This window comes from Ursus arctos, unplaced genomic scaffold (genome assembly GCF_023065955.2).
Source record: "Ursus arctos isolate Adak ecotype North America unplaced genomic scaffold, UrsArc2.0 scaffold_19, whole genome shotgun sequence".
Lineage (NCBI taxonomy): Eukaryota > Metazoa > Chordata > Mammalia > Carnivora > Ursidae > Ursus > Ursus arctos.
Window position 1 is genome coordinate 57,281,997 of NW_026622863.1, and position 13,333 is coordinate 57,295,329.

The 13,333-nt window shown below is 60.8% G+C and overlaps 1 protein-coding gene across 2 annotated transcripts in view; it reads left to right on the top strand.

The window, feature by feature from the left end:
* Positions 1–13,333, top strand: part of SHANK1 (SH3 and multiple ankyrin repeat domains 1) — a 43,825-nt gene continuing 30,492 nt past the window's right edge. The window contains exons 1-11 of one of the 2 annotated variants that reach the window (XM_057314610.1): positions 1–66; positions 2,602–2,899; positions 3,101–3,304; positions 3,760–3,831; positions 4,929–5,037; positions 5,129–5,280; positions 7,064–7,231; positions 7,691–7,807; positions 11,962–12,039; positions 12,278–12,344; positions 12,579–12,909. In XM_057314610.1, coding sequence (XP_057170593.1) covers positions 2,645–2,899; positions 3,101–3,304; positions 3,760–3,831; positions 4,929–5,037; positions 5,129–5,280; positions 7,064–7,231; positions 7,691–7,807; positions 11,962–12,039; positions 12,278–12,344; positions 12,579–12,909 — 1,553 coding nt within the window. In that variant the 5' untranslated portion in view covers positions 1–66; positions 2,602–2,644. Of the gene's footprint in view, positions 67–2,482; positions 2,900–3,100; positions 3,305–3,759; positions 3,832–4,928; positions 5,038–5,128; positions 5,281–7,063; positions 7,232–7,690; positions 7,808–11,961; positions 12,040–12,277; positions 12,345–12,578; positions 12,910–13,333 lie in introns of those variants that run through there. The other variant, XM_057314609.1, reaches the window with a different exon arrangement.

Consider the following 13,333-nt stretch of genomic DNA (forward strand, 5'->3'; position numbering starts at 1 on the left):
GGGTGGGGGGGAGGGGGGAGGGGCCGCGGGCGCAGCCGACCGGGACTCAGCAGCCCCGCCAGGCAGGTAAGGGGGCCGAAAACCCGGGGATTTGGGGGAGCTGCGGGGCCCGGGCCGCGGGAGGGGGCGGGGGCGCCCCGGACGTCCTTGGCCGCGCGCCGGGCTCCGGGCCCGGGTGTGCGGTGGGGGGTGGGGGTGAGGAGGGGAGCGTTGCCCCGGGCGACGCCAAATTGGGTTACGCCCCGGTCCCCCGTGCCCCGTCCCAGATAGCAGACTTGAGGGGAGGATGCGGCCCCCATCCCCTGCCAGTAAGGCCCCCCAGCCCGAACCCGCTTCCCCGCGCTCCCAGGCCAAGGGCTCGGTCGCTGTACCCACCTCCTGGCCCTGCCCGGCCACTCCCCCGCCTCGCCCACCCCGGCCTACCAGGGCCCGTAGACCCCTTCTGCAGACCCACCGCGCGAGGCCCCTCCCCCAGGTCACCCTGGCTCCCTGCCCCTCCGTCGGGGGTCTGGGCCTTAGCCTCCTCCGCCCCCTTCGACCCCTCTAGCTCCTGCTTCTCCTTCTAGGCTTCTCCAATCCCCTCCCACCCCCTTCACCAGCTCCCCTCATCCCCACCCGTCTCATCTCCCTTCTCCACCGGCCGGCGCGCCCCCTCGGCTCCCGCCTCCGAGTCCTGCTCCCGGGTGCCCCCGCCCCCTCTCCCCGGCCCGGGGCTCTCCCCCACCAGTTTCTCGGCCCCAGCCCCGGCTCCTCTCCCCGCCTTTCCCCGCCTCTCTCCGCCTCCATTCATTCTCCCGGGCCCCGCTCTCGGCCACACCAGCCACCCCCCTGTCCCCCCGCAGCCTCCCAGGGCACCCCCTCTCTCCCCTTCTCCACCCCCCCCCCCCGCCGATTCCTCAGCCCGTCTCAGTACCAGCTGCGTGCCAGCTATTCTTAGCCGCGGAGCGTTTGATTCATGCCGCCCCGGCGGAGTGTGCCCGCTCCCTCCCTCGGGCCTGAGGGGGAGGGGCCGGAGCTGGTCTGGGGGGTTGGGGGCAACCGCACGCGCTGGGGAGCCCAGGCCAGCTTTGCTTTCATCCCCCAGGCCACCCCATTATTGCCCGGTTGAGGCTGGGGTCAGCCAGGGTCAGCCGAGGGGGAGTGGCAGCGGGCTCCGGGTCCGGAGGTGGGATGTGAAGTCCAGAGGGTAGGAGGCCCGGGGGGTGGTGGGGGGGGTGTGCTCCGCAAGGGCAAGGTGGGGCAGTTCTGCCTGGTACCTGGAGGGGGGGAGGGGGCTTCGCAGCCTAGCCACGCATGGTGGGGGGGGGGGGTTGGCCAGCTCGTGGTTAAGCTGCTCGCTCACCCACAGCTCTTGGAACTGTCCTCCCCGCACACTCATTTTGTCTTCCCTCCCCCAACCCCCCCAGCCCATCCCCACTCCCCCAAAGTCAGCAGTACCCTCCACTGCTTCCCATCTCCATGGCAACGGTGCAGGAGCTGGGCCTGGTGTGGGGGGGGAGGGACCAGACCAGACATTCTGGTTTCCGGTGCTGGGGTGGGAGACTGGGAGAAGAAGAGGGAGGCGGACCCCATTTGGGTCCCAGGCTTATAAGGCCACCTCAGGAGAGAATAGTGGGGATCTGGAGATGACCTCCTACCCCAGTCCCCCAGACCATCACCCCACCTCTTAGCCACCCTCCCAGCCCCCCAGTCTCTCTTAGAGTGGATCCACAGGACCAGGCAATGCCAATCCCCCTGTCTTGTAGTGCCAGTCCTCAGATGCGCCCACAGGTTTTCCACAGTCACCCCACACTGACCCAGGCCACTGCACTACTGTCACCAGGCGGCCCTCCCAGGACAGTGTCCCCACCCACCCACACCCCTCTCAGGATGCCCTCAACAGCCTTCAGAGGCTGCAGGCTTGTGGTTCCCTTGGGGACTCCCCATGCATGATAGTCTGCCCCACGACAGCGGCATCTGAGTGTCCCTGCTCCCCTGGGACACTGATTCCCAGCAGTCCTGCACACGTTGTCAGCCACACTTCAGTGAAGTCACCGGTTCCACCCGCTCCTGGGCACCACTCCCGGGCACCACGCGGCCTCCCACTTCTGCCGTCCCAGGCTCACGGCACCTCTGTCTCCCCATTACTACGTCCCCGCCTCCCCCCACCAGCTATCCAGGAGGAGGACGGGAGGGCCTCGGGTGAGGGGCCAGGCTGGGGCCAGGAGGGCAGGATGCCGGTGGGTCATCCACCTGTCTGTCCTCAGCTAATTTTAGCTGCATTTTCCGTGGCCTGCCAAAGTGGGCCAGTAGCTCCCGCGGTGATTCTGCGGTTTCTGGGACACTGCCATGCTGGGTCAGCGGCAAAGTGGGGCGCAGGAGGGGTGGAGGGCTGTGAGCAGGGCCAAGGGCAGGGAAGGAGACGCTCTGGAAGCATGACAGGGATGGGCGTGTGTGAGCAGCGGCGGCAGGAGTGTCTGGGGGTGTGTCCAGCCTCCTTCCTGCCTACTTGGGGCATGTGGGGGGGGTGGCGGCCCCTAGAACGCTTGTCCACGTGCGTGCCTGCGGCCTCCAAAGAGTCCCGGGCTCCCCATCTGACAGCTGTCCTCGGCCCCCCGGCAGCCGCCTGTGATGCTGCTGTCCCCTGTCGCCCCGTGGCCCCACGATGACCCACAGCCCCGCGTCAAGCGAGGACGAGGAACGCCACAGTGCCAGCGAGTGTCCCGAAGGGGGCTCAGAGTCCGACAGCTCCCCAGACGGGCCCAGCAGAGGCCCCCGGGGGACCCGGGGCCAGGGCAGCGGAGCACCTGGTAGTCTGGCCTCCACCCGAGGCCTCCAGGGCCGCTCCATGTCTGTCCCGGACGACGCCCACTTCAGCATGATGGTCTTCCGGATTGGCATCCCGGACCTGCACCAGACAGTGAGTGATGAGCGCCCGCTGGCCAGCGGGGGACAGGGCCCCGAGCCCACAGGAGGCGGCTTCTGCTGCTGGGCGTCCTCCCCCTTGGGCCCCATTTCCAGACCCCCATATGCTTCCCCCAGGTCTCCCTCCTGTCCCCAGAATCACCCCCACCCCCTTGCCAAACCACCTCAGGCTCCTCCCTGTCACCTCCCCAACCAGAAATGTCTGCGCTTCAACCCCGATGCCACCATCTGGACAGCCAAGCAGCAGGTGCTCTGCGCCCTGAGCGAGAGCCTGCAGGATGTGCTCAACTACGGTCTGTTCCAGCCGGCCACCTCAGGCCGCGATGCCAACTTTCTGGAGGAGGAACGGCTGCTTCGGGAGTACCCCCAGTCTTTTGAGAAGGGGGTGCCCTACCTGGAGGTGAGGCCCGCAGCCTGCCCGGCTTGGTCACAGAGGAGAGAAGGGCTGCCCTGTTTTTCTCCCAGTCACGCCCTTGCAAGAGAAAACCCAGTGGGCTCTTCCAGATCTCCTCAGCATTAGCGTCAGAGAGGCCTGCGTGTGCTGCCTCTGACCAACAGAGCAGCCTTGGGCAAGTCACTTCCCTGCCCTAAGCTTCTCTTCACCTTTCAAAGTGGGAAAGGATTCACAATTACAGTAGGTGTTCTAGAACATTCTGTGCAAGGTCCAGACTCCTACTCCTCCACGTCAGGGAGGAGCCCTGCACTCCTCTGCCTACCCAGCCAAGGCTCTAGGGCTGTTTCCACTTTGACCCTGAGATGACCCCCCCTCCCCCGGCTCAAAAGGAGTCCAGCCTCCTCCCCAGGCCCCTGATTCCAAGTCTCTATGTCTCTCCCCTCATACGCCCCTGACCACAGTTCCGATACAAGACCCGGGTTTACAAACAGACCAACCTGGATGAGAAGCAGCTGGCCAAATTGCACACGAAGGTGAGAGAACCCTGCTGGCGCTTACCCCCCAGCATCCCCCCACAGAGACCCGGAACCCCCCACCGCCACTTTCCCACTTCCTCTCCCACCTCTTCCCCGCAGCCCTCCACATTCCCCAGCCCCTTCTGTTCCTCTGCCAGGGACCCCCACCAACTTGAGATGCTGCGTTGCCTTTGGGACAGCCCCAAATGCCACCCCGTTCTCTCCATTATAAGCCCTTCTTCACTCCCCTCTGTGCCCCTCATTGCTCTGCCCGGCCCACACCATTTCCCCTTGGCTCCCACTTTCTTCTTCCTTGGACTCCCCCATCTCATCTCTGGGTCCCCCATATCCACGCAGGGCCCCTGCCTCCCCCGACTTGGCCTGGACTCTGACACAGTGTGCCTCTGCCTCAGGGCTGTTTCATAGAGACCCCGTAGTTCCCCCAAACCCATAGCCTACACCTTTCCCAGATCCAGGGATGTCTCCCAGCCCCAGCCACATCGATCCACGTTAACCTCCAGGCCTCCGACCATATGTCCCCTGTGTCTACCCTGGTTCCCTAACACCTGGGAGGAAGCCAGGGGGCTCCTTTAGCCAGAGGTGAAGAGAACAATTCTTGACACTTGGGAAAAAAGCCCCTGGCCCCTCCTCATCCCCCAGCCTGACCCCACCATGCATTCGTCTCTGTCCTCCCCCAAATATTCCATCCCTCCAGACTTGCGCCATGCGCTCCGGGACCACCGGCCACATACGGCTCCCAAGCATTTCCGGTGTGGCAGGTCCAAACTGAGCCTCGCTGTGAGTGTGAAATGCACACCGGATTTTGAAGACCCAGTACCCCAAAAGAGTAAACTATCTCATTAATAAATTTCCTGTGGATTACCTGTTGATACGGTAATACTGCGCATATATTAGGTTAAAAAGATAGGTCATTGAGATGAATTTCGGCACAATCAACAGTGCCCCTTCCTTGTTCCTTAAAGGTGGCTACTAGAGACTTTTCAGTGCCACACGTGGCTCGCTGTGTGTTTCCACCGGACAGCGCTACTCGGGACCCCAGCTTTTCTCCCTTGCTCCCTGACTGGCCTGTCTTCTCTCTCTTGTCCATGGCTCAGACGGGGTTGAAGAAGTTCCTGGAGTACGTGCAGCTCGGGACGTCCGACAAGGTGGCGAGGCTGCTGGACAAGGGGCTGGACCCCAATTATCATGACTCGGATTCAGGAGGTAGGGAGGGAAGCGGGGGCTTTGGAAGAGATGGGGGGAGCCAAGAATGAGGCGTAAGGGCTGCATGTGACTGGCCTTTCCTGCCCCTTAGAGACCCCCCTGACTCTGGCTGCCCAGACTGAAGGCTCCGTAGAGGTGATTCGAACCCTGTGCCTGGGAGGGGCCCACATCGACTTCCGGGCCCGGGATGGCATGACAGCGCTACACAAAGCTGCGTGTGCCCGTCACTGCCTCGCTCTCACGGTGAGGTGCCAGACCCCCCGGGACCCTCCCCCAGAGTGCAGTGGTCCCCTGACAGCAGGCCGAACTGCAGCCAGTTGCCCCGGACCCACCCTCCTCCCCCCCTTCATCTCCCTGGTCTCCCCTTTGCCTCTCATCTCGCCTCCTGGATGTCCCCTCCCACGTCCCCGTGGGGATGCCACTTCTGCTCTTCCCTTGGACTCCTCTCCCTTTCCCGTTTGTTCTCTCTCAAGCCTCAGTTCTTTAGATTTGTTAAAAATAGTCTCTCTTCGTGTCCCAAACACAAAGCCCCTTTCCATAGCCTGACAGACACACAGCCCCCATGGTCACTCCTCCAAGGGAATCTGAGACCCTCGGCTGACCCCCAGGCGCACCCACCCTACAGGGGATTGTCACACGGAGCTTTGTCCTGGAAGGGCCCAGGGAGATCCTAATACCTGTACTCTCCTGCTACCCAGACATTCTGGTTCCCTTGGACCCAGCTCACCACCAACCCTGCCTCTGTCTCCCTGAAGCGTAGACCCTCCCTCCTCTGTTCCTTAAAGTGCACAGGGAGCAAGCTGCCATGCCCCCAGATACAGACCCTCCTCTGCTCACACACACCCTGCAAACGCAGCGCCTCCCCCTGCCTCCCCCAAGCTCTGGCCCCCACATTTCCTACCCTTCCAGCCTGGGGCTCATTCCCCTTCTCTCACCAGCAGATGCAGCCCCCCCCCTGCTCCGTAACTAAAATGCACTTTCCCACGTAGATGAACCCCTATCCCTGCAAAACACACACCTGGAGTCGCTTACGTGGTCTTATTTTAAAATCCTCTTCCTCTCCCCCCGCCGCAATGGCACTCAATCCCTCTTCAGCCACAGGTCAGGATAGGCTGCCCCCAGAGATATGGGGCTGTTGATAAACACCCCAGCTCACAGATGCTCCAGCTTAATGGGGCCTCTCTTCCCTTCTCCAGCTGCCCTGAAGACCCTAAATGCAGTCAGACGCCAGCCACAAAGATCTGCTTAGGCCCTTGGGATTGACAAACCCTCTAGATGTACCCCCAGTCTGCTCCCTTCCCCCGGACGGATCCTGCTCTCACCCCCACCCCAGGCCTCCAGACCTACTCTGGCCAGTGCAGTAGCCATTAGTCACATGGGGCTGTTCAGATTTAGATTAATTAAAGTGAACTAAGATGAACGTTTCTGTTCCTCGGGCGCTCAGGAGCCCACATGTGGCTGCCGTGTTGAATGGTGAGGTTGCGGGGTTTTTTTGTCACTGCAAACGTTCTGGTGGCCCGCGCTGCTACAGGCTGTCCTCATGCGGTTGCTGCCGTCACTCCTCTAATGATCTGAGCTGAGCTCCCCCGGCCTCTGTGGCCGGAGCTGTTCCTGGAGAGGGACGCCCCCGCCCTCCAGCCCCTGGCCTCAGTGAGGCTGGTCCGACTCACCTTGGTCCGAGCTTGCCCTTTCCCCAGGTCTCCCTCTGCGTCCCATCCTTGGGGTCCTGGTCCCAACCACAGCTCCTGCTTGGCCGGGGGTCCTCCCGCATCCAGACTCTGTTCTCTTATGTGGTCCCCACACAGTCCTGCTGCTAGGATGCGGCGCTGACACGCCAGGCTCCTTCAAGGGCTCATCCAACGTCAGCCATGGGGGGAAGGGCCAGGCTCAAGGTCGCACAAGGGCATTGTGGCAGAACCCAAAGCAGCCTTGGCCAGTGTGGGTCACCCAAGTCTCCCTGCCCCGCTGGCCCCTCAGGTTGAGCCAGTACTAGTGGGACTGTCTTCTGTCTTGTCTCCCTCCTCAGGCACTCCTGGACCTCGGGGGCTCCCCCAACTACAAGGACCGCCGAGGCCTGACCCCTCTGTTCCACACGGCTATGGTGGGGGGCGACCCCCGCTGCTGCGAGCTGCTGCTGTACAACAGAGCCCAGCTGGGCGTCGCTGATGAGAACGGCTGGCAGGAGATTCACCAGGTGCTCCAGACGTGGCCAGGAGGGGTTGGGGAGGGGTGTGCGGAGAGGGGAGCCTGGGCCTTGATCAGAGCAAGGATCAGAGACCCTGGTGCAAAGAGCTGGGGATCCAGATGCTGGGGTCCTCATAGAGTGTGAAGGTGGGAGTAGCATAGTCTCCAAAGAGAAAAAGATGGGAGGAGTCAACACCAGGACCTTAAGGGGGCACGGACTGGGGACTGGACATCTTGATCCCTGAGATGGCGGGAGGGGGGGGGGGAGGTCTCTTGAGACTTAAGGGGCCAGGCCAGGCACCTGGGTCTTGGAATGACCCGGGAAGTCGACAGTCTGGGCCCCTGGGCAGGAATGGGGGCTGGAAGGAGAGGGAGAGGGAGATGCAGGCTTTCCTGGACTCAGGCTGTAGGATATGCGATGGTTGGGAGAGTCTGATGCGGTCTCCTGGGTTCCCTGCCCCCCCCCCAGGCCTGCCAGCGGGGTCACTCTCAGCACCTGGAACACCTGCTCTTCTACGGGGCTGAGCCCGGAGCCCAGAACGCCTCGGGGAACACGGCCTTGCACATCTGCGCCCTCTACAATAAGGTCTGCTCTGGCCGGGCGGCCCGGGCCCTCCTCCTGCCCCCAGCCCCCCAGCCTCCCTGTGCCCTCTGTTCCGTCACTGTTTCATTCATTCGTTCGTTCACGCCTTCATTCATTCAACAGGTATTTACTGAGCACCTTCCCTGTGCTGAGGACCAGGTAGTGAGCCAGACAGACAGCCCCTCCGTCAGGCACGCCTTCCCGTTACAGTCCAGGGCAGTCGGAGGGAGGTCCCAGGGAATCCAGGTCCCCCTGAGAGCCTGAATCTGGGCTTGGCCTTAGGGCTGGGGTGAAGGGGGCTCTCTGGAAAATGTGCTACCCGTGCTAAGACGAGCGGGAGTCGCTGAGTAGGAGGGGGAGAAAGGGTGTTCCAGGGAGTGGGCACAGCCTGGGCAACAAACCAGAGGGGAGAGAGCACATCAGGATCGTTCCCAGAAGGGAAAGTTGCTTCCCGGGTCCCCTTTCCTGTGTGTCTCCATTCAGCTGCCCTTGGAGCACCTGCTGTGTGCGGTGCGTCTGGGGGGCGCTTCAGGGGACAGAGGAAAGGCCAAACCACAGCCTGGAAGGGAACAAGAGTATATTGCAAGTTGTAGCAATTCGAGGCTGGGTGGACAGCCCCCACCTTGGGAGCTGTGAGTGGAGGTGAGCAGTAAAGAGCTGGCAGGGGGCCTCACGAGCCGGCCCCTGTTGGGGCGGTGGCAGCCGGTTGTGGCTTTCAGCCTGCTGACCCCAGCCCTAGGCGATCCCACGCAAGTCAGCCCCTCAGTCTCCTTCCCTGTTTTCCAGGGCTTCCTGCCCTTGGAGGGGTGCCTCAGGAACTCCGCAGAGCAGGGCTTGGCACGCTGGTGCTGGTCTGCCAACCTCTTCTCCCCCTCCTCCAGGAAGTCTTCCAAGACAGCCCCAGCCCCTTCTGCCTCATCAGAACTTGCAGTGCCGGGGACGTGGCAGGTAGCCACGTGCTGCCTTGTGGCAACAAGCAGTCTGCTCTGCTGCGGGAGAACTCAGTGTTTGTCAAACCCAACCAACGCGGTGCTGTCACTTCCCCTCCCCGGTGTTTCTGTCTCTCCTGCTCCCTGACACAGGCCTCGTGCCCAGATTCCCCAGCTCCACGGCCTCTGCGCATGGCCTGTGGGCAGACCACCCCCCCCCCCAGGCAAACCCTGTGCCCTCTCCCAGGCTCTGTCCTCTCCCTGCAAAGGGGATAATGTCAGCTGATTGTAGGGGACAAAAGACCACGTATGTTAAGCCCTCATCCCCAGAAGGCAGCATTGTTAGGACGTGGAAAGTGTATCGTTAATTCAACAGGGAAAACTTAGTATAAAGATTAGTGTGGGAGCTATTACTCTTAGTCAGATAAGCGAGTCATTTCCCCTCTTGAGCTTCTCCTTTCTCATCCGTGCAATGGGTCAGTAACACCTTCGGCGTGAAGGATCAGGGGCTGGATGTTTTACTTGCTCTTGACATGGTGCTTCGCAAGTAGATGCTTGACAGATAGAGTTCGTTTTGTACTTCTCCCTCCCTTGTCTTCCCTCTCAGACCTTAAGCTTCCCAAGGGCCAGAGCTGGGTCTGACAGATGTCCTCGCTCTCTCCTCCCCTGGCCTCCTGACATGCCCGTCTCTCCCCTGCTGGTGAAGGTCAGGTCCATGTTTATGGGCTGTGAGCTCCTCAAGGGTGCGGGCTCAGTCTGATCAATCACTGTGTCCCAAGGCCGTAGGACGTAGTAGGTCTCGGTGCGTCTTTGCTGAACGAGGGGGTGGACGGATGAATTAGGAATCAGCTACCTTGCGTTTGCCCCAAGACTACGAGCACCCCTCAGAATATTCAACAAGTGTTTGCTCTGCGAAAGACTGAATGACTGAGTGAGTGAATGAATGAATGACTTGAACAAATGAATTTTGAGTGACTCGGCTCCACGTCCTTCATCCTCATGCATCCCTGTGCATGCTTCGTGGGCATCCACCGTGTGCCCGGATGTGAGATGAGTCAGACTCCGCATGGTGCCTGTCCTGGGGAACTGGCGGGGAGTTCACCTCTGGCCCAAGGCAGGTGTGTAGACGAGGAATTGCCATGCTATGAGATCAGTGCTAGGACAGCAGTAAATCGAGGTTCTCGAGGCATCGGGTGAATTGCTGGTTGGGCTGGCGGAGTGCTCTGGCGCTGGGCTAGGCGAGGTGGCGGTGGAGGCGGGCAGACATGCGAAAACACACACGTGGCAGTTAACTGTCTAATTGGGGTCAGCATGTACACACTTAGACACACACACACTCACAACTCACGAACACACCCAGAAAACTAACTGAGCTTTGCTGTCCAGTGACCGGCTTGGGCAAGTGGAGTTGTGCGCCCACGAGACATAGATGAGCCCTAGGCTTCAGAGGCCACATTTGAGTCCTAGCTGCTCCACTCATTGGCTGTGTGACTCTGGGCCCAGATTTGCCCTCTCTGAGCCTGTCCTGTAGGATGGTCCCATACAAGCATCCTTGGTGTGCTTGTCACACGGAGAGGGAGAGACCAAGAAGGTGCTTTGTAAATGCTGGTTGAATTGCCTCGGGGTTGAGCTGGGGGCCAGGCTGGGTTTGGCCAGGCCAAGGTAAAGGGTGGAAGCCTTCAGCAACTGTTTATGAAACAGCCAGTTCCTGTGGGCCAGGCACTACTCCAGGTGTGGGTCCTGCCACAGACAAAATCATGGCCCTGTATAAAACTCAATGTAGTGGGGGAGAGCTGCTAAAGAGACAAGTCAAAGAGAAATGTCATTTGAGGGAGACCGTGTCATGAAGAAAATGAGTTAATGCTGGCCTAGAAGAATGCCTGGCATATAATGGGCATCATATAAATTAAAACAGGGGACAGGATAGGGAGCTAGAGGTAGCCAGAGAAGCCCTCTCCGAAGAGGAGGCATTTGAGCAAAAACTTAAATGAAGTGAGTGAGTGAGCCATGTGGAAATCTAGGGGCAGATAATTCCAAGCAGACAGAGCAGCAGGTGCAAAGGCCCTGGGGCAGGAGCATGCCTGTCAGAGGAAGAAGGAGGCTCCAGTGTGGCTGGAGTACGGGGAGTGAAGAAAGGTGGCAGAAGATGAAGTTGGTGAGGCTGGGGGGGAGCAGGGCAGGCAGGTCAGGTGCAGGTAGAGCCTCTAGGCCGTGGCAAGAGCCCGGGGTTTGATCCAAACAGCGAGAGGGAGTGACGTGGTTGGCATTAGGAAGGCATCGATCTGGACGCGGACAGCGTTCACCTCCCACTGCCCAACCCTGGCCCCCTCTGGCCCAGTTCCTTCTGGGTCTAGCGGAGTGCATGATAAGGGCAAAGACTCTGGCATCAGACAGTCCCTGGTTCAAATCCAACTGTTGATAGTCACCAGCGGCACGACCTGGGGCTCCTTGTGATGCCTTAGCTTCCTCGTCTGTAGAATGGGGATAGTAATTTCCATCTCATGGAATTGTTGGGCAATACAGTGAGCTTCTGCCTCTAAAGCGCTGAGCACCTGACGTGCAACATAGGAAGCCCTCCTTGCCGCTTAGGTTGGTGGCTCTCAATTGCCACAGCCCGGCCCCCAGGGACATGGAGCGCTGTGTGCAGCGGGTCTTGGTTTTCACAGCTGGGCAGGGGAGTGCTACTGCCATCTAGTGGTAGAGCCCAGGGATGCTGCTAAGACGGGACAGCCGCCCCTGCAAAGATTTATGTGGCCCCAAATGTCAGCTGCGCTGAGGTCAAGAAACCCTGCTTCTGATTAGCGCCACCCAATAGACTACAACACGGGTCACACGGGTCATTTTAAGTGTCCCAGGAGCCGCATTAAAAAAAAGAATAAACAGGTGATGTTAATTTTTGTAGCGTATCTTATGAACCCATGGTTTCCAAAAATATTATCATGTCAACATGCAAGCGATATAACAGTTATTAGAAATATTTAATTTTTTCTCCAGCTAAGTTGTTGAAATCTGGTGTGTATTTTACATGTACGGCTCTCCTCAGTTTGGACCGGACCCATGTAAAGGGCTCTTGAGCCCCATGTGGTAAGTGGCTGCTGTCCTGGGCGAGGCAGGTTTAGAGCAGGTTGTTTCCGAAGTTCTTAGCCCAGTGCCTCTGTCTGCTCATGACCTTCACGGTTGTCCTTTGTTTCGCCCTCTGCCACCGGCCATCGTCGCCATCACCCACAGGAGACCTGCGCTCGGATCCTCCTCTATCGAGGGGCCAACAAGGATGTGAAGAATAACAACGGACAGACCCCATTCCAGGTCTGGGGCTCTGAGGGCTGGTGGGGGGCACAAAGAAGGCAGGGGGTGAGGAAGGTGGGACAGATAGGGGTGCTGGCGGAGAAGCTGGTGGTCTGGGAGAGGAGGGAGGGGAGCAGTTGCTGGGGTGAAGGTTTGGGGGGCAGGGGCGGGGAGCAGCGGGCCAGGGACCTCACCGTGCTTCCCACCCTCTCCCTCTGCTGCCTGGGCCACCCCACCTCCCTGTGCCCCCTCCTTCCAGGTGGCAGTGATCGCTGGGAATTTTGAATTGGGGGAGCTGATCCGAAACCATCGAGAACAGGATGTGGGTGAGCAAGTGGGAGGTGGGGCTAAGGGGAGACCCTAGGGTACTTGGAGATGCATGGTGGGACTGGGAAGTCAGTGGACTGAGTAGTAGTAGGGGGTACGATTCTAGGCCCCCACTCTCTCTCATGTCTATCTTTCTCCCCTCATGCCTCTCCCCCGTCCTCCCTTGCCTGCATGCCCCCTCCACCTGCCTGTCTCCCCCGCCCCTGCTGCCCCCTGCCACTGTGCCCTCTCAGTGCCCTTCCAGGAGTCCCCCAAGTATGCAGCCCGGCGACGGGGACCCCCAGGCGCAGGGCTGACGGTGCCCCCGGCACTGCTTCGGGCCAACAGTGATACCAGCATGGCCCTGCCTGACTGGATGGTGTTTGCCGCCCCGGGGACCTCGTCCTCTGGGGCCCCCGGCCCTACCTCAGGGCCCCAGGGCCAGTCGCAGCCCTCGGCTCCCAGCACCAAGCTCAGCAGTGGGACCCTCCGAAGTGCCAGCAGCCCCCGGGGCGCCCGGGCCCGCTCCCCATCCCGTGGGAGGCACCCCGAAGAGGCCAAGAGGCAGCCCCGTGGACGGCCCAGGTAGGGAAAAGCTCAGCCCTGGTCCCACAGACCCCAACCCAACCAGATCCTATCCTCGGAGCCACAAGTCCCCCCACCCAGGCTGGCGCCCCATCCACCCCAGACCCTGGTCCCACCCTCAGGCCTCCAGATCTCTCTCCTGCCCTCTGAGGAAGGGAGGGCATTGTAAGCCCCAGTCTTGCACCCATCCCCAAATGTGCCAGTTTAGCTGAGCACCTGCTCAATGCCAGGGGCCAGGGGTGGGGTGCCCAAAAGAAATGTTGGTTCCAGCCCCTGAAGCCAGACAGACAGACAGACAGGGCAAGGTGAGAAAAAGCCAAATGGGGTGGGAACGGGCGAGGGACTTGGGGAAGGGTGTCTGAGCTTGGAGATGAGGCCAGAGGAGGGGTGCGGGAGCGGAGGAGCCACTCAGCGTAGGGGGGAG